The 25,523-nt window shown below is 34.7% G+C and overlaps 1 protein-coding gene across 1 annotated transcript in view; it reads left to right on the top strand.

The window, feature by feature from the left end:
- The window catches only part of LOC114329554 (vitellogenin), a 44,738-nt gene extending 21,200 nt beyond the window's left edge, over positions 1 to 23,538 (top strand). The window contains exons 2-5 of the mRNA XM_028278699.2: positions 6,776 to 9,014; positions 9,080 to 9,561; positions 20,466 to 22,139; positions 22,337 to 23,538. Of these exons, the coding sequence (XP_028134500.2) occupies positions 6,776 to 9,014; positions 9,080 to 9,561; positions 20,466 to 22,139; positions 22,337 to 23,418 (5,477 nt within the window). The 3' untranslated portion in view covers positions 23,419 to 23,538. The remainder of the gene's footprint in view (positions 1 to 6,775; positions 9,015 to 9,079; positions 9,562 to 20,465; positions 22,140 to 22,336) is intronic.
- Positions 23,539 to 25,523: the final 1,985 nt, after the last annotated feature.

Below are 25,523 nucleotides of genomic sequence, written 5' to 3'. Positions count from 1 at the left end.
TTGTGAATAGATATGCGGGAGGTCTGACCGTAAAAACACAGATGCTTCAAAGGGCCGCTTCTTAAACGTTTGACCTAATATCTATATTTGAAGAATATCATATTTCACCGGCTTAAAGCTATTCCACAGTATTTTTACTTGGACAATAGCTGGAATATTGTGTGCGCCTCTCATTTTTACGGTGTTTAGCTGTTTTTTTTATTTTTGTAGTAATATTGACCTTTATACGAAAAAAAAAATTAGTGGAATCCTTTAATCTGTTCACGAAGAAATCATCTATGAAAATGGGCATAATTTTCTATATTCCTAACTTATGCCTCGTAGTATACAGGGTGGTCCTTAAGTAATTGTACAAAAAGAAACAGTACCTAGATTCTACACTCTAAAATACTACGATTTAACCCAATTTACCTACTTTAATAAAATGTTGATATTAGGAAAGATACAGGGTGGTAAAGTTGAAATTTAAAATTTAATTTTTCGTCATAACTTTGATGTTTATGGAGATTTATTTACAAAAATTTATAAGTAGAGGTTTTGAGTATGAGGAATTATAATTTGATGCATAATTTTGATGTATCTCATAGACGACGCCACATATGCCACATATTTGACATAAATTCGCGCTTAACTTTTTTGCTTTTCGACTTAACACTATTTTTCTGATAAAATATTAAAGATACGATATTTCAACAAAAAAAGGTATACTTGTTAATAGCTTCAAAACTGAACAGTTTTCGAGATAATCGCATTTTACAAATAAGCTACATAACTCTGTTTAACGCAATTATTCCAGGCAACGAAGGAAAAATAGAAAAAAACATCAATACTTAAAAATTTTGGTATGGGATACCCTCAACTAAAGTTGATAGTTTCCAAATCATTAAAGAAAAAATAGTATGCGCTATTTTTTTTACATACATCAGTGATTCTCAACCTGTGGGGCGCGCCCCCCTAGGGGGCGCGGTTTTAGTAATGGGGGGGCGTGAGCATATAAAAAAAACACCAACAATATTGACTAATTTACTAAAATCAAAGCAAAACAAAATTCTGACAAAATAAAATACATATGAACACTGATAAGGAGTTATAGTTATAAAGAGCACTGAATACTAAATTAATGTTTAATGTAAATTAGAAAATTAGTGACTTATTCCTTGAGCCTCTTTTACAGAGTTTATCGAAACAGGATGTAATATTAGAAATAGAAGCTTGCAGTTCTTTTTCTATATTTAGCTGTGATCTACATTTGGTCTTCAAAGCCTTCATCGCGGAAAATCCTGTTTTGCAAAGGTAGGATGTTGAAAACGGTAATAGTAAACGGAACCCTTTGGGTTTCAGTGCAAAAACTCATCATTTACCCCTGCCCAAAATTCAAAGAGGGATTTATTAGGAAACTGTTTCTTGATTTCGGAATTTGCCGTGAAGTCTATGAAGGTTTCTTCTACAGCAGTAGAGAGCCCTTCGGGTGTAATTTGAAACGAATTCCAGGACCTCGATTTTTGACCCTTCGCTTCGTTATCGAACGTATTCGCTTCGTATCTGTTTAGTATACGAAACGAATACGTTCGATAACGAAGCGAAGGGTCAAAAATCGAGGTCCTGACCCACTCGTAACTACGTATTAATTTGTCGTCGGCAAAAAAAGTATCTTTTAAAATGTTTTGTGAGCATTGTTAAATGATTTTCAATGGTTACAAGAACAACTTTCACGTGTTGTTCTTCAACATTGTTAGTTTTAAAACATTCATCCACATTTTCAAACATTTCTAGGTTTTTTGCTTTAAATTTCTGCTCCACAATTCCAATTTTGTACAGAAAGCGTTAACTTTATCATTCGTATCCAATATTTATGTTTATTGGCACCTTGAAGCTGTAGGTTCAAAATATGTATTTAGTTTCTCGAATATATCAACCAAGTAGCTCAATTTCAACAAAAATAAACCATCGCGAAACATCTCGGCTTCCGGTATCTTTTCTTCTTCTAGAGAAATGGCGATTTCATGTCTTAACTCAAAAAGACGTAAAAATTTCCCACGTGATAACCATCTTGCCTCATAATAAAATAATAATGCTGAATGTACTGTCTGTAATGTAGATGTCTTTACAAAGTGCAGAAAAGATTCTAGTTTTCAAGGGTCTTATTTTTATGTAATTAACTACTGTTACAACTTTTGTTAGCACAATATTTAGGCCAGGAGACATTTCTTTGGAAGCCAGAGCTTCTCTGTGGATCATACAGTGTGTCCATATACACATTGGAGACTTTTGTTTCACAAGCCCTTGTAGACTTTGAAACTTTCCGGACATTGCACGAGCACCATCAGGGCATATTCCGATGCAATTCTTCCACTCAATTTTTGCTTTATTGATGTAATAATTTAAGATCGAAAATAATGCAAACGACGCTGCTCTCAATTCTATTGGTTTGCAGAAGAGTAGTTTTTCTACTACTGATGTGCCATCACAAAATCGAACGTAGGCAATAAAATGAGCATCTTTATTGCTATCTGTTGCCTCATCAAGCTGAATCGAAAACAGCTTGTCACGCAACTTTCCGAGTAGCTGATCTTGTACATCTTCAATCACCAATTCGACGGGCAACAGTATCATGCGAAAGAGGTATACACTCCAATTTTTTGGCAAAATTATCTCCAAACATAATTTCTACAATTTGAATTGCAGCTGGCAAAATAAGCTCTTCACCAATAGTGTGAGGCTTTTTAGACCTGGCTTTTTGATATGAGACTTTATAAGAGGTAAGTATAGCTTTTTCATTCACAGTCAAAGTTTTTATTAAAAAAGATTTTTGCTTTTCATGTGAATTTAATTTTAACTCGAAGAATTCTCGGGGTTTGTTAATGTACTCACTATGAATTCCAAATGTCTTTTTAGTTTATTAGGTTTCATGCTGTCGGCTGCTAACATTTTTGAGCAAATGGTACATAGAGGCCTTTCCTCTTCATTTACTCTTATTTATATTTTTATATATTTATATTATATATATTATTTATATATTTATTATTGCATAAATAGATTGTTATTGTACCAGGGGGGCGCGATGAAAATAATTATAGAACATTGGGTCGCAAATGGTAAAAGGTTGAGAAACGCTGACATACATCATTAAGATAATATTAATAATCTGTTATTGGAATCAGCTACATAATAATTCTTAGTTGTGATATTTGTGCGTTAAAGCACTGAATACCTGATAAATGCTTCATTTAGAGCCAGTTTGGATGTCATAATTAGACAACTCCATTCTTATTTAATTCATTACGGCAAATTTTAACATAGTAGGCTGATATCACGAATGATTTTGACAACTTAAAATAAGTATTGTTTCATTAACATAGTAGGCTGATGTCACTAATGATTAGGGAGCGGATTTATATGCGATCAATTTTGATGAAATATGCGCATATATATGCAGTAAAAAATTTCGAAATATGCGCAAGATATGCACAAAAATTAAAAAAATGCGGATTTCGAGAAACCACAAATTTTCTGTTCTATTCTATTCTAGGGGGTTCTTTTATAGGGGGGGCGACAATCTTATTTAATTATTATCTTTTAAATAAAATCATTATTTTTTATATGTATATGCAATTGATTCACATTTTTTACAAAAACTAATACCAATAGTTACCTATTTAAAATAAAACAACAATATCACTATATATATCTTCGATTATAATTCACTATAATATGTTTTTAAAAATTTCTTACGAGGAAATATTTTCTTTAATCAGATAAAATATTTTTATAACTTGAAAAACTCCTTTCAACATCAACAGAATTAATTGGGGCGTATTTAAAATAACTTGTTAAAGCCGAAAATTCTGGACCAAAATCAATTTCAAAATTTCTATTAAAAATTTCGCATATGTCCTCCAAAGTTTTAAAGCCGTTTAAAGACGGGATCTGATCTAAAGCATGAATATTTCAATTTCCGTTAGAAAATCGTAAAACAATATTCTCAAACAAATTCTCTTAACAATAGGGGATTTAAAAGAATCACCAGAATTATAGGTACCTACTAAATTGGGATACAAATTGTACTAAATAATAAAATTGTACAAATAATAAAAGTAAATAAAATTCGGATTTCCCGGTAATACACATTTCGTCATTTTAACATCCTACAATACTTTTATAACGGCGTACTATAAGTACTTTGGGTAAAGATCGGGTATGAGCCGTCTCTCTTCAGGTAGTTCTTGAATTAATAGAATATCCTGTGAGGGGAAATATTTTGTGTCGAATTAAAAAATTAAATTTTTTTTGGACTTAAATGTTTTTAAATAGGCACACAATATGCATGTTTCTTTAAAAATATGCAAAATTTAGTAAAGTTCTCAAATATGCGAAATATGCATGCAATATGCATTTAGCATAAAATCCGCTCCCTACTAATGATGTTGACAACTTCAAATAAGTATTGTGTCAATAAATCAGTGACTTTTGTAATATTTAGTTTATTTTGGTTTATTAAACAAAAGCAGAAAATGCTAAGGCATAATAATTTTTCAAATATCGATATGAGAGATACGATTGCTATTTATTGTCAGCAATATTTTAACGGGCGTGCAGCGAAAAGAGAATATTTAAGACGATACCCAGACAGGCTGCAACCTAATCACCAAACATTTCAACATACTTCGGAACTTAGGCGAAAGTGGTTCATTTCGTCCTAAACGTGACAATTTAGGCCGACCGAAAATGATTACGCCTGATCAAGAAGATGAAGTAATTGTTCGCGTTGACGATGATTCTCAAGTAAGTACACGACGTTTATCTTCAGCGTTACGAATCAGCAAAACTTCAATTTTAAAAATCCTACACCACGAGCATTTTCAACCTTACCAGTTTACACCTGTACAAAATCTATTGCCAACAGATTTACCTTTAAGATGCAGATTTGCAAATGATATCCGAAACAGGCAAAATCTTGACCACTTCTTCGTCGATAGAATATTATTTACTGACGAAGCTACATTCACACGCCGTGGGGTTTTTAATTTAAGGAACAATCATTCCTGTGATATTGAAAATCCTCATATTAAAAGGGAAAGGCATTTATAACATGAATTCAAAATAAACGTATGGTGTGGAATCATTGGAAATCATTTTTTAGGGCCATGCGAGTTACCTCGTAATTTGAATGGTGATTACTATTTACATTTTTTACAAAAAATGATTTTATTGATTTGCTGGAAGAATTGCCATTCAACTTAAGGCAAAATATGTGGTTCATGCAAGATGCTGCACCACCACATTATACGAGAGCAGTGAGAACATACCTAGATAACAACTTTCCTGAACGCTGGATTGCTCGTGGTATATAGTCATTTTCCTTGGCCACCACGTAGCTCAGAATTGAATCCGCTCGATTTTGGTGTATGGGTAGCAATGAAACAACATGTCTACAAGAATGTCATAAACACTCGCAACCAACTTTGGGAAGAAATAAATACTGCAGCTGTTTCTTTTCAACCAATGATGCTATTTAATATGAGACGATCTTTTATGGAACGCATTGATAAATGCATTGAAGAAAATGGTGGACATATCGAACAGTTATTTTGATAAAAAGTTTTATGTTATTCAGTTAAACTATTTCTTAATTTCAATTTGAAATAAAATATGATATTATTATGGCTTTAATTTAATATGAAATGTAAAATGTTTGATGTCAAATCCAATAACAGATTATTAATTATCTTAATGATGTATGTAAAAAAATAATAGCGTATACTATTTTTTCTTTAACGTTTTGGAAACTATCAACTTTAGTTGAAGGTATTCTATACCAAAATTTATAAGTATGTATTGATGTTTTTTTCTATTTTTCATTCGTTGCCTGGAATAATTGCGTTAAACAGAGTTATGCAGCTGATTTGTAAAATGCGATTATCTCGAAAACTGTTCAGTTTTGAAGCTATTAACAAGTATACATTTTTTTTGTTGAAATATCGTATCTTTAATATTTTATCAGAAAAATAGTGTTAACTCGAAGAGCAAAAAAGTTAATCGCAAATTTATGTCAAATATGTGGCATATGTGGCGTCCTCTATGAGATACATCAAAATTATGCATCAAATTATAATTCCTCGTACTCAAAACCTCTACTTATAAATTTTTGTAAATAAATCTCCATAAACATGAAAGTTATAGCGAAAAATTAAATTTTAAATTTCAATTTTACCACCCTGTATCTTTCTTAATATCAACATTTTATTAAAGTAAGTTGGGTTAAATTGTAATATTTTAGAGTGTAGAGTCTACTGTTTCTTTTTGTACAATTACGTAAGGACCACCCTGTATCTCTCACTAGATTTTCCTTTCCAAAGAGAGCCTCTAACTCTTTGTTGTGTCTGCGCCACCATTCGTTTTTCTCACTATCTGTTTGACGATCTGCATCTGTGTATTTTTCTCAAATTCTTTCAAAATGATTAGATCTATTAATTTGAAGAGCTTGTATTGTGAAGATGTGTTAACATGACTTAGATATTTATTTTATTTTACTGCTCACTTATCTCTCCGTCTCACTTACTAGTATCTATTAGCCTATGATATCGTCAATAATATCCGCTATAACCACACCTCAACCCCAACTCCATCCAGATATTTAGCATAATGCTTTTATCTTTCCGTTTTTTTTTGGATCGTGTAGAAGTACTAGTTTTAGTTTTGGTCTTGTTATTTCGCATTTTGTTTTTATCTTCTATTCTATTTCTATTAAGGATTAATGAATCGATATTTTTTCTAGTGGGCCTTGCCTACGCTAAAAATAACCCTGCATGGACGGATAACCAAGAATATGTTTACCAAGTCCGCGGAAGGACTTTGACAGGACTTATGGACGTTTCTGATGACTACTCCGGTATTTTTTTGAAAGCTAAGTTGAGGATTCAACCAAGAGGTGATGGAAAATTGCAAGCTTTGATCGAAAATCCACAATACACTCAGATTCATACAAACTTAGATGACGGATGGGATGCTGAAGCTCCCGAAGAAGAGCTTAGTTGGAAACCTCTCCCAATGAGTTCTAAACCTTTCCAAATTCAAATGGAAAATGGTAAAATTAAAAGACTTATTGTTAACAGAGACTTAAACAACTGGGAAGCCAATATGATCAAGAGTATCGTAAGTTTGTTCCAACTTAACACCAACGGAGAAAATACTCTTCCTAGCCCACTCAACAGCTTACCGGAACATGGCTCAAACTCTGGTGTTTTCTTAACTATGGAAGATACCATTTTAGGAGAAACTGAGACTTTATATAAGATTAGACCTGTTCCCGAACACACATTACTTACTAATGAAAAAGAAGCCCGATTTGTTGAATTGAAACAAAAGAGACAACAAAACGGGGACCTCATTGAAGTTAATAAGCATGAAGATTTTACAAACAACCGTGAACTTCCCGCCTACGTCTATGGATTTGGTGACTATTTACTTCCTAACAAAGCTGCAACCAACCAAATGGGAACTTACTTTAGCAGAGACTCTAGCAGCCGCGCTATTCTTGCTGGTGACTTGAATCATCACGACATATTGTTTACTAGTACAAAAAACACTATTGTGATTAGCCCATCAATCAGTGACGAACAAAAAGGCGCCGTTTACAGTTACTTAGAAGCTAAATTGGAGGATGTAAAATCTGGCACACAAAAAATTGGAGAAATTAATCCAGCTGTACACTTTGAAAATCTCGTATATTCATATAACCAACCCTTTTCAAAGGATAACCACGTTGAAGGAGATGAAAACCAAAACCAAAGAAACCAAAGAACCAGCGATGCTTATAGATACAGCTTTGAAGAAGAAGAATATGAAGATCGTGATTCCTATAAAAGATTAGCTCATCGTCGCCACCAACGCTCTCTTGCTAAGAAATATGGACTTAAACATGACAACTCTGAAGAAAACCTACAAAATCAACCCAGAATTAACGAAGCCCCTGAAAGTTCCTTATTAACGTTAACTACTGGATACAAAGGAATGTCAATTAAAAATTCAGTTAACGTAGTCAAGAAATCAGAAAAACTTATTAAAAAAATTGCCAGCGATCTCCAAGACCAAGAAAAAGATCACCATGAAAAAACATTGGAACGTTTTGTCAATCTTGAAACTCTCATGCGCCTCATGAATTTCGATGAACTCAAACAAGTATCCGACAAAGTTATGAGGCAATCTCGCAACGGTCAAGAAGCAGCTACCTCAGCTGTTACTAGAGACGCTATTGCTCAAACTGGAACTGGTCCAGCTCTATTGGTTATCCAAGAATGGATCCAAGAAGGTAAAATTGAAGGTGAGGAAGCCAGTCAAGTTGTTATCGTTGCTTTTAGCTCAGTTCGTCTACCAACTATGGAACACTTGAGAACAGCCTTCAAACTAGTTAAACACCAAAAAGTTGAAGATCAATTCCCTCTTAACAACACCGCTTTAACTGGATTTACCGATCTGCTCAGAAAAGCTGTTATACAGAAAAACGTTGCCAAATCTGAATACCCTGTAAATAGTTTTGGTCGTTTCCGTACTGAAGAATCAAAAAAATTTGTAAGAGAAGAAGTTATGCCATATCTTAAAGAAAAACTTCAAAAGGCTGTACAAAGAGCAGAAACCCACAGAATCCATGCATATATCCGTGCTGTTGGAAATCTACCAGATCCAAGAATTCTAGAGATCTTTGAACCATTCTTGGAAGGAAAACAACAATCCTCTCAATTTCAACGCTTGCTAATGGTTTTAGCTATGGGAAAACTAACTGAAACTCATCCAGAAGATGCCCTTGCTGTATTCTTCAGGATATACCAAAATCCTGCTGAACATCAAGCCGTAAGAATTGCTGCTGTATTCCACATAATGCGTAGCCGACCAACACTACAAATTCTTCAAGTTATGGCATCCAACACTAACAATGAAAATAACGACTACGTCAACGCTGTTGTCAAGCAGTCCATTGAAGAACTCACCGAATTGGAAGCACCTGAGTTTGCATATATGTAAGTTATATTATATAAATAATAATAGTATGTTAAATACTTGTATAATCTTCATAATTTTTCAGTCGCTCTATAGCCAAAGGAGTACAACCTCTTCTTACTGATAAAGAATTCCCTGCACAATTTGGTGGCAATTACATTCGCGGTTACGTTATTGAGGAATTAAACACTTTATACAAAACATCAACGCAAATCATTCCTAGTAAAGACGAATATGTTCCTAAAGGACTCAGATACACCTTGCGAGCCAGATTCAACGGATTATACCAAAAGCTAATCAACATGCAAGCCATTGTTTCTAGCGTTGAAGACTTAATCGCAGTTGCTTACCAAAAAACACAGAGTTTTGCAGACAAACAACAACAACAACAAGAACATGCTCAAGAACAACTTAATAATCCTTGGTCAAGTCAAAATATTGCAAAATTGTTGAACCTTAAAGCTGAAGAACGTGAGCAACTCGAAGCTTACTGGTATTTGGAACTACTAGATACTCCCGTTAGTATGTATGGTTTTGATAACACCACCATGAACCAGTTGCCTAAACGTAAGTATAACATGATTGCACCTATACTATTTTTTGTTAGTGTTATAGTAGCAGTCATCTTCTACATTTTATGCTGTTTTACAAGGTGTACATACATGTCTCGTACTGAAGTTCTTTCTGAAGGCATGACATGGAACTTTTCTGAAGGAAGATATTTTTCTGTCAATTTTGTCAAGCACCAAGAACATTTTTTGAAATCACTCACTTGATTCTCAATTAATATCTGGTCACTAAATATACCAAACAATTAAAGATAGTGTCAACATATTTTGTTTTCAAATCTACCACGTTCTTACTACTTTCTTTCTTTTAGGTAGCTATTTAACAGCAGGCAAAATAAATCTCCACTTTATCTTAATCTTCTCCTGGGTTCAAAGCTATCTAACACAAGACCTTATAGTTTAAGTTTGCACTTGATACCATGTTGTGGCATTTTCTCCTTCTTCTTGTAATGTCTATCCGTTTCGGATATTCCCGACCATCAAGGCAATCTGTACTTTGCACACTGCAGCTTTGAAAAGATTTGTGGTTGTTGTGTTCAACCACATACGTAAACTTTTCAGCAGTGAAATCCTTCGCCTTCCTGGCGTTGTTTTCTTTCTACTTTTCCCTGCAAAATTAGTTGTAGCAATCAATATCTTTCGATGCCCCTTATGATGTGACCGAGGTATTCGATTTTGGCTGTTTTTATTGTGGTTAAGAGCTCTTTTTATTTTGTATTCTTAATAAGGCGTCCTGCGTCCTAATTAATGATGTCGTCGATATAAGATATCTTTAGGATTCAAGGATACAGCCACATTTCGAAAGATCCAATTCACTTGAAGATAGCGTCTGTAAGTCCACGACTCAACTCCGTACATCAGTATAATAAAGATATAGCATCGAAATAACCTAATTTTTATGGGCATTGATAAATCATTGTCATCAATGACATTTTCACCAATATTATAAACGTACTGGGAATATAAATCAGTCATTGATGTATTGACCGCTTTCGTTTCACACTAGACTGTATGTTGTGGATTTCAAAGATATTGATTGAGGTCGTAATCTTTCTTAAGAGGAAAACTCACAGAACGTGGCGCTACATTTTGAGTGAAATAGAAAAATGTAACAGAAAAAGCTAAAAACTGAAGACGGGATTCAACCCAACGTGAAATAGAGAAATTTCTGTCAAAATTTGGTATTTATGACCCTTAAGATAATACCAAATGCTAAAATTTATTGTCCTGTAGATCGTCTCGTATTTTTCCACAAAGTATCGGTAAAGTGACACACATCAAAGAAAAAAGAGACACGCTTTAAGATCTGTCAAGTGGCCAACCGAGGGTACGATCAGTGCCGTAATTTTATAGTCAAACTACGTTTTGTTTTAATTTGTATCATTATAAGAATTATCCAACTTACTAATAATTTTACCGCCACCACTGAGGGATGTAATCATTTTGGTTGTCTTTATTTTTCGAGACATATGCTTCGACCCATTTTATCACAAAGTCTTCTTCTTTTAGTGCCTATTCGTTTCGAATATTGGCGATCATTCTGGCTATAATTATTTTATTAACTGATGCTTTAAATAGATTAGTTGTTGTTGTGGAGAACCATTTCCTCAAATTCTTAAACCACGATATTCTTCTTCTCCCAATTCCTCGCTTTCCGAATACTATACCTTGAAGGATTACCTTCAGTAATCTGTATTTAGTTCCGTTTCTCATTATGTGTCCGAGATATTCTAACTTTCTCCTTTTAATGGTATACATCACCTCTCTTTCTTTGCCCACTCTTCGTAATACGGTCTCGTTGGTTATCTTGTCCATCCATGATATCCTTAGGATTCGCTTGTATAGCCACATCTCGAAGGCTTCAAGTTTTTTCTCCATTGCTTCAGTGAGTGTCCAGGATTCAACTCCGTAGTACAACATTGAGAAGATATAACATCGTAGGAGCCTTACGTTTATCTCCAGATTAAGATTGTGGCTTTTAAAGAGTTTGGCCATGTTATTGAATGCAATCCTAGCCTTATCTATTCTACATTTTATTTCTTGTGAGTGATCCCATTGTTCGTTTACTATTGTTCCAAGATAGTTATACTGTTTTACTCGGTCCTTCTTCTTCTTGACTGGCTTTACAACTCGGGGTGAGTCTTCGCCGCATCCACTATGGCCCTCCATCGTCTGCGATCTTGCGCTTCGATTTGCCATTGTTGTACCCCAATCCTAGATAGATCGGTTTCAACATCATCCTTCCATCTTTTTCTGGGACGGCCCACTGATCTTCTACCGTCTGGTCTCTCGAAGAACACTGTCTTTAGCACTCTGTCTTCCTCTGATCTTACTACATGACCTGCCCATCTTATCCGATTAGCTTTTATATGTCTGACGATGTTTTCAGTACCATATAGAGTCACCAATTCAGCATTGCGGCGCCTTCTCCACTCTCCTGTCAATTCATCTCTTTGAGGACCAAATATCATTCTGAGGACTTTCCTTTCAAATATCAGCAATTTATTTATTTCTCGCTGATGCAGAGTCCATGTTTCACTCCCATATGTAACAACTGGGCGAATAATTGACATGTACAGTCTTAATTTAGATTGTCTTTTCAGCAGCTTAGATCTTAATAATGATGATAGGGAGTATAATGCTCTATTTCCCGCAGCTATTCTTGCTGAGACCTCTTTTTCTATGTGATTGTCCTCTGTGATTACTGCTCCCAGATATTTAAACTCTTTTACTACTTCAAAGTTGTGGCCATTAATAGTTACGTTCTGCCTAACTCTTGGTCTTGGATTTTTGGTCACCAGCATATATTTCGTCTTCTCTTCATTTATTCGAAGGCCCAGGTTACCTGTTTCCTCCTCGAGCTGTGAAAACACCTCTCTTACGTCTCTTGTAGAATGAGCAACTGCATCTAGATTATCGGCAAAGGCCAACAATAGTTTTGATCCTCGATTTGCGAATCCCCCTGTTAGTTCAGACGATATTTTACTTATTGCGTATTCTAAAGCCAAATTGAATAGCAATGGTGATAAAGGGTCTCCTTGTCTAAGCCCTGATGTTATACTAAATGGCATCGATGTTCTGTTTCTATCTTTACCTGTGCATATGAGTCTGCCACGCACATTTGAGTGAGCTGCACTAATTTTCTTGGTATTCCCATTTCTAGCATTGCTAGCCATAGTCTGCTTCTTTTTATCGAGTCATATGCTTGCTGGAAATCTACGAAGATTTGGTGTACATCTCGGTTAAATTTCCAGTTTTTTTCTAATATTTGTCGGATGGTAAATATTTGATCTATTGTTGACCTTCCACTTCGAAAGCCGCATGGTCCACTGGTGTATTATTGATAAGTAGTTGGGCGTCTCTTATTTAATTTTTGCTGAAATCACAAAGTAAATATTATTAATTTTACCGTCTTGTAGGGTGGTAACTGCGTTCTCTCTCTTTTTCAATATTATATTATTTATTATATCTCTCTTTGCCGACGTCTAAATTTTTAAACACTTGAAGTTCGCTTCAACACGCGCTTCAACCTCATCATTGGTTTGGGCCTTTATACTTCCACAGTAATATCTGAAAGATCTCTTTTTTGTAGGTATAGCCTGCTAGCATAGCTTTTGTAGGTATGTTTAACAGATTAGAAATCAAGTAATCTTATCAAATACTAATTCCTACTCATTTCTATGTTTTTATTTCATTTAGTATTTTTTGTGGATAGTTTTTATCGTTAAATGTGATTGGTAGTCAACTGATGTAATAAGAAATCAACACTGGTACTCTTGTTGTCCACACACTGTAAATGTTTATATACATAGTGAGGTTCAAAACTATGGAATAAATTCATTTTTTCGAGAATGTTAAAAAAAATCCCGAGGCAGGTCGATTTTTATTTTTAAATTGCGATTTTTTAGCATATCCCAGATAGCAATATAAACTTGTTTCAAACTTGCAACAAGTTTGATACATCAAACTTAAAGGCTTGCTGCAAGTTTGCCATGGCAACTCTGCAAACTAGCAGCAAGTTTAAATCAAACTTTCTAGTTACAGTGTGACAAACTTGCATGAAGTTTGTTTTTTCAAACCTGATACAAACTTGATATATCTAACAAACTTGCTGAAGGTTTGTTTTGTTTTGTTGCATGAAGTTTGTTTTTTCAAAGTTCATACAGACTTGATTAAGGTTTGTTTTGACATATTAGCCACAATTTGAATAATTGTTTTATTTGAATAAAAAACAGAATACCATTTTATATAACTATTTATTAATCAATCAACTAAAATACAATCTATTGTATAAAATTATTCATTGGAACTTACATTAAACACCCTAGCTTCAGATTCCGATGTTTGGTTTTGTCTAATAGCTCTGAAACAAATAACAAATAGAAATTGTTAAAAACTCTTGCTGTGTGAACAGAATTAATCTATGTTATTAAAGAGGGAAAAAGATGTTAAAGTAACAATTTTACAATAAAACCTAAAATTTATTTATTATACCTATTTTATAATATATAATTTATTTTAAATAGTATGTGAGTACAGTTAGAAGCTACAAAAAAAACATAAAAAGACTTACCTCAATGCCACCAGAGCAAAATGAGTAGGAGTACTAGTTTGTAATAATGCAGTAAGCATGCAGTTTGGTCTATTAACCCGCCGTTACACGCGTCTTCTATTGTGACGTGGTTGCACGCGTATGAGCGTCGCCCTCACCTACATAAATTCGACTTATTTCGAGGAAGAATGAATGTCAACATGTATAAATATAAAATAGGTTGTACTCACATATTATAGAAAGTTTAGTAAACCAATTTTTTTATTAATTTAACAAAACAAAAGTAAAAATAATATAGATCAAAAGCAAGTTTTCTTAATTTTCAATTTCAGCAAGCCACTGAAGAAGTTAAACGTTCTTTACGCGAATTCATTTTACTAAAAATACAAATTAAAATTAACAACTATTCTGAAGCTATTTCTTTGTGGCATTTATGTAATTAACTATTAATATTTTGTATTTCGATAACGACGTGCGAAGTGAAATTCGAAACGTCGATAATATTAATTTTTCAAGTTAAATTGTGGCTTATTTCCCAATTAGAATAGGTAAATTTAGAAATGGGTTCTTAACCAGTGGCGCACCTAGAATTTTCCTCTAGGGGGGGGGGTTTGCTTGGACACCGAAAGTTTTTTGTATTATTTGTAAAAGGCAAGTTACATTTTCCTACTTTCTTTTATATATATTTCTATATGCTCTGGGTGGGATTTTAACCCCCAACCCCCCCTCGGTGTGCCACTGTTCCTAACCTAATCCAGACAATCATATTCTAATTAAACCTACCTAAATATTAAATAAAATCCTAAAAGTTTCTTTGAGATAACAGAAACGTGATTTCACCGTGATTGCACGCGCAGTGAGTAATTCCTTCACTTGAAGAGGGATGTCTCTTCTTTCAACTATCACACAGCACACTGACCGCCTGAAATATTCTATAACTTTTTCATACCCTCTCATGAACCATGCTAAAGGCATTCCTGGGTGCTTAAGGTTATCGTATTAGTTTACACAATTTCATTGGTTATAAACAAATATGGTGAGGGATTCCCTCATAGCGCGTGTAATGGCGGGTTAACAATGAAGAAAATAGGCTTCAGCTTAGTAATAATAATTAAGGTAAGGTAATAGTCTCGGAGAATTGTACGGAAAATTTAAGTTGTAAAAAACTTTTTAAGAAAAATATCAACATTCAACATAAAACATAACCACAACAAATCACCGCGTACGGCGCGTAGCAGATTATTTTTCCGGTGTTGCCAGCCGTCGAGTAAACTTTTTCCCTCAACTTTCCTTAAAAATTCTCACTTTTATGAAAAAATTCACTCCTATTTACAAAATCTGCGAAAATATGTTGAATTATTGTCAAATATTTTGATTTTTTTTTAAATTGTGCAATTTGGACTGGAGCAAAAATTCCCTTTTGAGATAACTTTTTCAATTATATGTTGAAAATTCTCGCAAACACAGAAATTTCCCTCCGGGTGGCAGCACTTTCGTTGTCGTGGGCGGGACATCAGTCGGGGCGCCGAACGAAAACCGAATCGAACCGGGCTGTGCAAAACTAAGCTTGCAGCAAAGTTGCTACAAACTTGAATAATCATCTTTGTCATAACAATATTGCAGCAAACTTATCACAAACTTGCCTCGTCATATTTGACGCGACAATGAAAAATCAAAGAAGAATCAAACTTGCTACAAGTTTACATGCTATCTGGGATATATATCATACTAGTGACGTCATCCATCTGGGCGTGATGACGTAATCGATGATTTTTTTAAATAAGAATAGGGGTCCTGTGCTAGTTAATTGGAACGGTTATTCAATTCACTATTCAGTAATATAAACATTCACATAATTATTTATAGAGGGTGCCCAAAAAGATTTTATTTTATATAAATTAATTGGCACAAAAAGAAGAATATTATGTAATTTATTTAATTAAAAATATAATATAGTGCTGTCAGAAAAGAGAAAAAAATGTAAGGTAAAGTTTTCAATCCTAACAGCAACATTAATAATACTGAAAAATATTAAAAATATTACTAAAAGATTTTTAAATTGAAACACTTATTGGTCCATTTCCCTGGTAATACCTCCCTCAATGGCTTCTAAAATTTGCAAGCCAGATGGATGCTGCAGTGAAGACAAGAGGGAATTCTAAAAAGATGCAATTCACAAATCCCGTCTGAAGCTCGGTAAAGTTCCAACGGAAAATGGACCTAGTTACTCTATAGGAGTAATACTAATATAAAATAAAAATGTGTACCATTTTTATTCAATTGCAATGCGAACGCAAAACAATCTTATTTTTCACTTAAAAGAGGGAGCGCAGTCCAGCACCAGTCAGTTTTCAATGCTAATAGCAACATGAATAATATTGAAAAATATTAAAAATATTAATATTAGATTTTTAAAGTGAAAACTTATTGGTCCATAATATTAATGTTGCTATTAGGATTGAAAACTTTACCTTTCAATTGCCAGATGACGCTAGTCACCTAATCCATACACGTCAGTTGCAATGTGGGGATAAACTTTCATGGTTTGGTCACTTCGAGCAGAGAGCAGCAGGCCTACGCCTCTCCGATGATGACTCCAATAAGAGTCGAAAATCGTCGATTCAGAGTGCTGGACTGCGCTCCGTATTCTAAGTGAAAAATAAGATTGTTTTGTAAAAAGGTATACATTTTTACAATATACATATACAACTTAGAAAAAAATGTTTTTCACAAATAAACATTGTTTTTAGCTTAAATTCAAGATTCAAGCTGCCACCCACCCGCCTCTTGGCAGTTTAGACATCTAATTTAAGCGAAAAGCAATGTATTTTTTTGTCAAAAAAACGTATTTAAAGTTATACTTTTTTAGGCACGAGGGTGAATTTTTACATTCCCTGGCGCATGCGCACACCGACAGTATGGTATTAGTCGCTACATCTTTTAAGTTATGTAGCGCAAATAAGGTGCGCGTGAAAAGAATATATTATTAGTGTTTTTAGTAAATATATTTATTATAATTTTTATGTCTGTGGATTTGTCTTCCTCCTTATAAGTATTATTGAAAATGTTTATTTTCAATTAATGTATCTGTCACCGTGATTGTAATTATGTCCGAGAAATGATCGACTGAATACAAAAGCGGTGTTCGAATCATGACAAAGTCATATCCTTTTTTTTAATTTTTGGTATTCTTTTTGTTCTTTCTAAAATTAGTTTAATATTTAAATACAATACAAAAAACTGTTTAAAGTAGATAGGTATATTGATTTCGTTGAAATCATAATATGAAGTTAGATTATATTATAATAGAAGTAAACTTCTTACGTGCGCACAAAGTACACACACATTCTTTTTTTTTTTTTTTTGTTTTCTGACAGCCAATTCTAAATTGTATTTTGAATTAAATATATTACATAAATTAAATAATACTTTTCCGCCGAAAAGTATAACCTGACACTATCAACTGAGAAAATCCAATCGATGGTAATATCCAAGAACCCAATTAGATGTAAATTAGTAGTGGACGACCATACAATCGAACAGGTAATGGATTGTAGATACTTGGGTGTGGAAATATCTAGCGACAGGCATCTGTGGCAAATAGTGTTAGACCCGTGCTGACATACGCAACTGAGACAAGGGCGGAGGCAACAAAGACCAAACAAATAATGAGAACAACAGAGATGAAAACCCCAAGATCCATAAGAGGTATCACACTCAGAAATAAAATACGAAACGAAGACACATTGAGAGAGCTAGGAGTTTAAGACGTAGTGAGATGGACAAGAGCACGACGACGCATGTGGAGAGACCACCTAGATCAGATAGACCCTGAACGTATGGCGCATTGGGCGAAAACACAGAAGCCCAACACCAAGCGACCCATAGGAAGACCCAAACAACGATGGTACGAGAGCTGGAGCTCCGGATCGCAGCAGAGACTGTAGAAGACTGTAGAAGAAGAAGAAGGCATAAATTAAATATAATCTTCTTTTTGTGCCAATTAATTTATATCAAAAAATTTTTTTGGCCACCCCTTATAAATAATTACGTTAATGTCTATATTACTGAATAAATAATTGATTAACCTTTCAAATGAGCTAGCACACGACCTCTATTCAAATTTAAAAAAATCATCGATTACGTCATCACGCCCAGATAGATGACGTCTTTTAGTATAATATATATATGTCATAGAGCCGCATTGATAGCCGATATTCGAGGCTAATATGTAATATATATAAAAATGCGACAAGCTCGATACAACTACACGCTAACAGCAACCAAATAAAAATCCACAGAGGTATCCGACAAGGTGATACTTTATCACCTAAACTTTTCATATCGGCTCTAGAAAAAGCGATCAAAACCCTCGAATGGGGTGACAAAGGAATAAATGTGGACGGAGAGATGCTACACCACCTAAGCTACGCAGACGATATAGTCCTGATTGCAGACGATTTGGGACAAACAAAGAAAATGTTGGAAAAACTTAGTACAGCCTGTCATAAAATAGGCTTAAAAATGAATATAACAAAAACAAAATATATGACGAACTTAGTACCGAGTAAACACCTTGAAATACAAAATGAACAAATAGAACTGGTAGACTATATATATATATATATATATATATATATATATATATATATATATATATATATATATATATATATATATATATATATATAGGTCACGAAATTAACACGACAGCATACGGAGCTCTTAGGAACGTTTTTAAGAGTGACATTCCAACTAATATGAAGAAAAAAGTTTTCGACCAATGCGTGCTACCGGTGATGACCTATGGTGCAGAAACATTATCGCTCACAAAGAAAAACGCACAAAAGCTAAGAGTAGCGCAGAGAAGAATGTAGCGATCAATGATAGGGGCCACTCTGCGAGACAGGATTAGATACGAAGATCTACGAGCTAAGACCAAAGTCATAGACGTCATTGAAAGAAGCTGTAACTTAAAATGGAAATGGGCTGGACACGTTGCCAGAATGAAGGACGGAAGATGGGCTCGTAAACTAGTTGAATGGAGACAAAGAGCCGATAAACGTAGCAGAGGAAGACCACCAACACGATGGCAAGATGACTTACGAAGGACAACAAAAAGCTGGGTACAGCAAGCACAAGATAGAACACTTTGGAGACAAACAGGGGAGGCCTATGTCCAGCAGTGAATTGAGAGAGGCTGATGATGATGATGATGACATGTCAAAATAGCATAATTTAAAAATAAATATCGATCTGTTTCGGGATTTTTTCCAAAATCCCATTCACGAATAAATTAATTTTTTCCATAATTTTGAACCTTTCTGTATCGAGTTTATGTCCTTTAGATAAGTGTTTTTCAATCTGTGGGTCGCGACTCCCAGGATGTCGCGAAGCCTTATTAGGGGGGTCGTCGACTGAAAGAAAACGTTGAGGTTCTTAAAACACAGTTTTAGTGGGAAGGATGTGCTTGTTTGTTTTCAAACGGATATCAGATTGTGGTATTATGTTTGAAAGGTTACTAATCAAATCATTTTCTGATTGCAGTGTATTTCTCTTTTAAGTTTTAATGTCTACCATTGAAGAAAATGTCAGTTCACACAAGTATAAAGTGGCGAATTGCACTTTATAATTTAAGAGCTTCCCTGGCGAGCTCTGGATATTGGTGTTTTATTTTTATCCAAAATACGTCGACACTTTGCGAATAAAATTCCATTTTAAGCATGCCATCATCAGCCAAACTTAAAAGAATTTCATTTTTTTGTTGACATCAGTCAGATCTATTGATGTGTCTAACAAAGGGTTTAGAATCCATCTACGCCTATTGTCAGCTTCAGAGTGCAACTCTGGAAAGTATGTCAAAAGTTGCTCTGTAAATTATGCAAGCTCTGTATACTGCAAGGAATGTGAGCCGATACTGCAAAACTTTGGTTTGTGGCATTATCTTCATCAATCTTCTGAACACATGGAAAAGACTCAAACATTTTGTTTTGCAGAGAGGTTGACCACAAAGGAAATTTTGCGTGAAATGGTTTCACTTTATCTTTAGATGTTAAAATATTCTGTATTCTCTTTCTTGAATGTCCTTGTTCAAATAACTTAAACTACTTTCTAACAGACATCGCTAGGACATCCCTGCCATTCCGTTCGTTGCAATCCGTGGCTGCTCTCGGTGTATTATCCTGGTTCAGTCAGAGAGAAGATGTATCTCCTGATGAGGGGCTAAGAAGCCCCGAAACCGGTAAATATATGTACTCCTGTACTCTTTGATTGGACTAGAATATAATACAACTACAGTTTTGGGTTGCAACGAATTTGAAAATGTTTGTTCATTTTTAATATTTTTTCAGTTCTTAGTGCATTGGAAGCCGCAATGAGCAAAGGCAAACAAATCAACCAGTTCAAACTGATCAATTCCAAGGAAATGGCCATAGCTATCCCTACCGCAATGGGTATTCCTTTCTTGTACACTTACGATTCTCCAATGCTCGTTAAGGTTCAAGGACAAGTTGGAGGGCAAGTTAAACCACAACTAGTCCAAAACCAAAAAATTCAGACCCCAGAAAATATTAAACTTCAAGCTACAATCAGAGCCACCGTATCTGGAAAAACACAAGGGCGCGTGACTTTCATTGCTCCATTCGAACATGAGCAATACATCGCTGGTTATGACAAACACTGGGAAATAAACATCCCCAAGGTCAAAACTGACGTAGAGATCGACTTGAACCTAAAAGAAATTAAAGTTTTGTTTGAACTCTTGCCCGAACGTTCAGTTAACCTCTTGCATTTCCGTTCTTGGCCATACACTGCTAAATCTGATGTGACTGACTTCGAACCTCTTTCCGCTCAAAAGAGAACTAGAGAAATTGAGCCTGATAACATGCACGCTTTTAAAACTACTGTAGGACAAAAATCAATTGGACTTGGATTAGACGTAGAAGTTAAACATGAAAGAAAATTCATTCATTCTGAACTAATTAATCGTTTGTTTTCACAAAATGGAGTTATTGATGGAGCGAAAGCATTATGGGATGTAAATAATCTCCAAAGCAGTGAAATTAACATTAGCTTAAATTTTGACCTAGCTACGGTACACTTTATCATTATTCACTCTCGGTACGATCAAAATTACCAACAAAAAGGTGAGTCGCCTAAATCGGAGTACAAAGTGGACGAAAAAATGAGTCCAGACGAAAGACAACAACAAATGATGGATGCAGTTGCATCTGGAATTAATAGTGTATCAGTTAAATCTTTGGACACAACCATTGACCTTATAGGTGATAGATACATTCAATATCTCTTGTCTGGAGCAGTAGCAAAGAGTAATGTTGATCCTAAATCTAATGTAAGAATATTTTTCAAGAGATTTTCACTAGACCCAGAGTTGAAGAACTACGAAACTCATTTCGTATCCCAAAGTATGATTCCCAACACAAATGCTCTTGATCTCCAATACTCACTGTCCAAAAACGAACCTAAAATTGACACCAAAATGGAAGTTACTTTTGGATATTCCGACGAAAGCAAATCTAAAATCTTGGCTGAAATTAAACATAGAAGAACTGAAGAGCGCAAACAATATTTGAAGGAACTTCCACTATACGAACAATGCAAACAGGAAATGAAAGAGTCCAACAAACAACTCTTCTCATGCACCAACCTCACCATGGATTCAAACTTACTCGATCGTATTGAAGTTAAACTCCAATCTCAAAACCTAAAACTTGAATTGTTAGATGCTATCGAAATGGCATACAAAGCTGCTCGTTTCGAATTACTCCCAAGCCTACAAGTTAAAAACAAACAACAGCCTGTACAACCCAACAGTGCTGAAATGGACATCAAATTCCATCCAGATCTCTCCTTTGTTAATATTACAGTCAGGACCCATAACCAAAAGGTATCCGCTAAAAACATAGAGGTTAATGACAAAGTCAGAATAATAACAGTTGCCCATCCAGTTTTCAATCTTCGCGACAGGGTACTCTCCGAACTCTTAGTAGGCGATACTTACAGAGGTATTTAATATTTTTATTATTATATCATCTTATTCACTATTTAAATATTTTTGGTTAATTTTAACTTCTTCACGTAATGTCAATACATATTTTTTATCTTTATCTATTATTCATCCTCGTTTAATTTGAATATGATAAGCACCTAATCATCACATGCTAAGGCCTATACGTAATCATTAACCTAAACCTTATTTTAGATTTCTGTACTGTTGACCGATATGCAGTAAACACCTTTAGCAACAGAACCTACGATGCTGAACTGTCTAACAAATGGACTGTTATGGCTCAGTACATTCCTAAACTACCTCGTCAAAGTGACCAACAACAACCTCAAGAATCTGCCCATAAACAATTACAAAACCAACTTGAAAACTTTGCAGTCCTTGTACGTGACAGCAAGCAGCCCGGCCAGAAAGAGCTACAAATCGTTGTCAGCAGTCCTCGTAGCAATTTTGAAACTATCAGTATTCTTTTCGTTCCAAACCAAGGACAACAATCTAAAGCACAAGTTAGTGTCAACGGACAAATGATCCAAGTAAATGAGAAGCAAAGTAATGACATTAAAGACGGATACGTTCAAATTTATGAACTGCCTAACAGAGAAGTTAAGGCTGAAATTGATGGAGTTTTCTACGTCATCTATGATGGAGAACGTGTAAGAATGACAGCTAAAAATGGAAAAATGAAAAATGCTATACGTGGTATTTGCGGACAATTTAACGGTCAGGACTCTGAAGATTTCTTAACATCAGAAAATTGCATCGCGCGCAAGCCACACAAGTTTGTCAAGAGCTTTGAAGTTGAAGGTGATGAAGGAAAGCAAGTCAGAAAAGAGTTTGCAGGAAGCAGCAACCAGTGCGTTAAAATACAAACTCCTTTGTACATTAACGTTATTACTGACGAACATGCTAGACGTAATTCCCAAGGTAAATCTAGTAATAAATCCCAATATTACTCCGGCAAGTCTTTTTCCAGAGGAAGTTCTAGAGACTCCTCTGAAGAAGGAAGCGAAGAAGATAACGACTGTTTGCTCCATCAAACCAAATACTTCGTACAAGGAGCCAAAATTTGCTTTAGTACCAAACCTTTACCTTCATGCAGACGCCATTGCCAACCTCGTGATCAAAGAAAGAAGTCTGTAGGTGTACACTGTATCCAAAAGAGCAACGTAGCCATGTTGTGGAAGATCCAAGTCGACAACGAAAATTCTCCTGACTTCAGTCACAAGAAGGAACACACAACTTTGAAATTCGAAGTACCTGAAAGTTGTTCCGCTTAATTGACTGGTCTGAACTGTATTTTTGAATAGTTTGTAAGAGCATCCAAAATATGAAAAAAAATATTACAATGAATAAATATTTTATTTATAATTTGATTATTAAATTATTTTATTATATCTCTTTTCTCTTTTAATTCACCATTTTCTTTACCTCTACCACCATGAGTAATTCGAGGAACATTCATAAAATTCTATATTGATCAAACTGAATAAAGAATATATTAAACAGTATGTTTGAACATTTATAAGAAAAAATTAAATAAAAAACGTAAAATTACTAGTATTTTGTCTTAAATTCTTTCTTTAACAACATGTTTAAGATTTAAGACCAGAGATACAATATTCTTCTAAGATAAATCATATCAATCAATTAATGAATGATACAAATAAAGGATGATTGCTAATTAATTAAAACCGCGTTTAATCTATCCAGAAAAGGGCAACCTAACACTGTACAAAAATTGGAGAGCAATAACCTTGCTTACCGCCATAAATGGGATTTTCACGACCATCATACTGAAAAGAGTTGAAACATCACGGCCATCAAACAAAGTTGAATTTCAAGCTAATCAAGCAGGTTTAAGGGCTTGTCCATATGAGTGCGGTTTGCCAACGTCGACTGCGCGATTACCTGTTTTCCCCCCGTTTTCCCTGGTAACTTCAAAGGCGGCATTAGGGTGAGATCAAGTAAAACAGGTAAACCGCGCAGTCGACGTTGGCAAACCGCCCTCATATGGACAAGCCCTTAGGCCAGAATCCTGATACGTAGACCACATTAATAGAGGAAAGGCGCCAATTATGGAATACCATTTTGTTTTGGGGACATAAAAAAATAACTATATAGAAATGAAAACAGTTTAATGTTATGACAAATCAGTCAAACATTTACATATAGTAATTAAAAGAATTCTATGAAATATCTTAATTAACAAAAAAAAAACATGAGCAAAAAACAAAATCGCATTTTAGTAACCAAATATGGAATAGGTACCCATATATGGAATACAAGCATAAATCAACATATCAATAACAAAAACAAACATAACATAATATGAAATCAAATAAATTTAAATAAAAACGTTGTGAAAAATAAAAGAATACTTAATTCACTTGCAGAAATCACAGATCCATGTATCAAACTCTGGACCAGCACATTCATAATGAGCCCAGAGCCCACACATTAGACACTTAATCCAGTTTTCTCCACTGCTGTCAGTGGAAAAAAGTCTTTGGCAAAACATACATTCAGCATCAGCAGAGTCAGGAGATTCTTGGCCCAACAACTCATCAGGCTCACTGTCTGAGTCAAACTGGATAACGTCCTGTTCCTCAGAGTCTTCTTCATTTTCAGAATCAATCTTACTTTTCTTTCTTTGTTTGTTTGTCTTCGTAATTTTCTTTTTACCCTTTATTTTGGCTGATTTATTTTCTTTTTCTAGTTTTCTTAAATTTTGATTTATTAGATCATTCTTGTAGGTTAAAGATGTTATGACAGCTCTTACGCTTTTCTTCCTCTGTTGGATATTTTTTATTTTTCGCTTTTATGACACTGGACTTATTTCATGTGAAGACACCAGACCTAGAGTGCTCCGATTAAGCCCGGAAGTCGAAGGTACAGGTTCAAGTTGTACATTAGCACTTGCTTGTGGCAAAGGTATTTCTCTCAGGGCTTGACCAGGTTCAGATACTGATTCCAATGTACTGATGTTGGTTGTACAACCGTCTCGTACAGCATTTTGTTGTGCAGCAATAAAGTCCACATCACTGAATACATTTTTATTTAAAGGCCATAATCCAGTGACTTTAAAACCGTTGGCTGCAATCTCGCCTGTTTGTACTTTCAAATAAGATTTTCCAAACAGCTCCACGATATCATATGGACTAGGAGGTCTGTTATTGTTTCTAATTCACATGCGTATCTCCTCACTGTAATATGTTTTTAGCGGCCCCATAAAAGTCTTGTCAAACGGCTGCAACTTATGAGTTGTATGTGGAGGTAAAGAAACGATTTCCACGTCTTTTTCCCTAGCGATGTCTATTATGTCGATATTACGAGTATGACTATAGTGTCCATCTAGATTGAGTAAACCTTCGATTCAGGAGTT

Source organism: Diabrotica virgifera, chromosome 10, assembly GCF_917563875.1.
Source record: "Diabrotica virgifera virgifera chromosome 10, PGI_DIABVI_V3a".
NCBI classification, from domain to species: domain Eukaryota; kingdom Metazoa; phylum Arthropoda; class Insecta; order Coleoptera; family Chrysomelidae; genus Diabrotica; species Diabrotica virgifera.
This window is presented reverse-complemented; position numbering and strand designations above follow the sequence as displayed.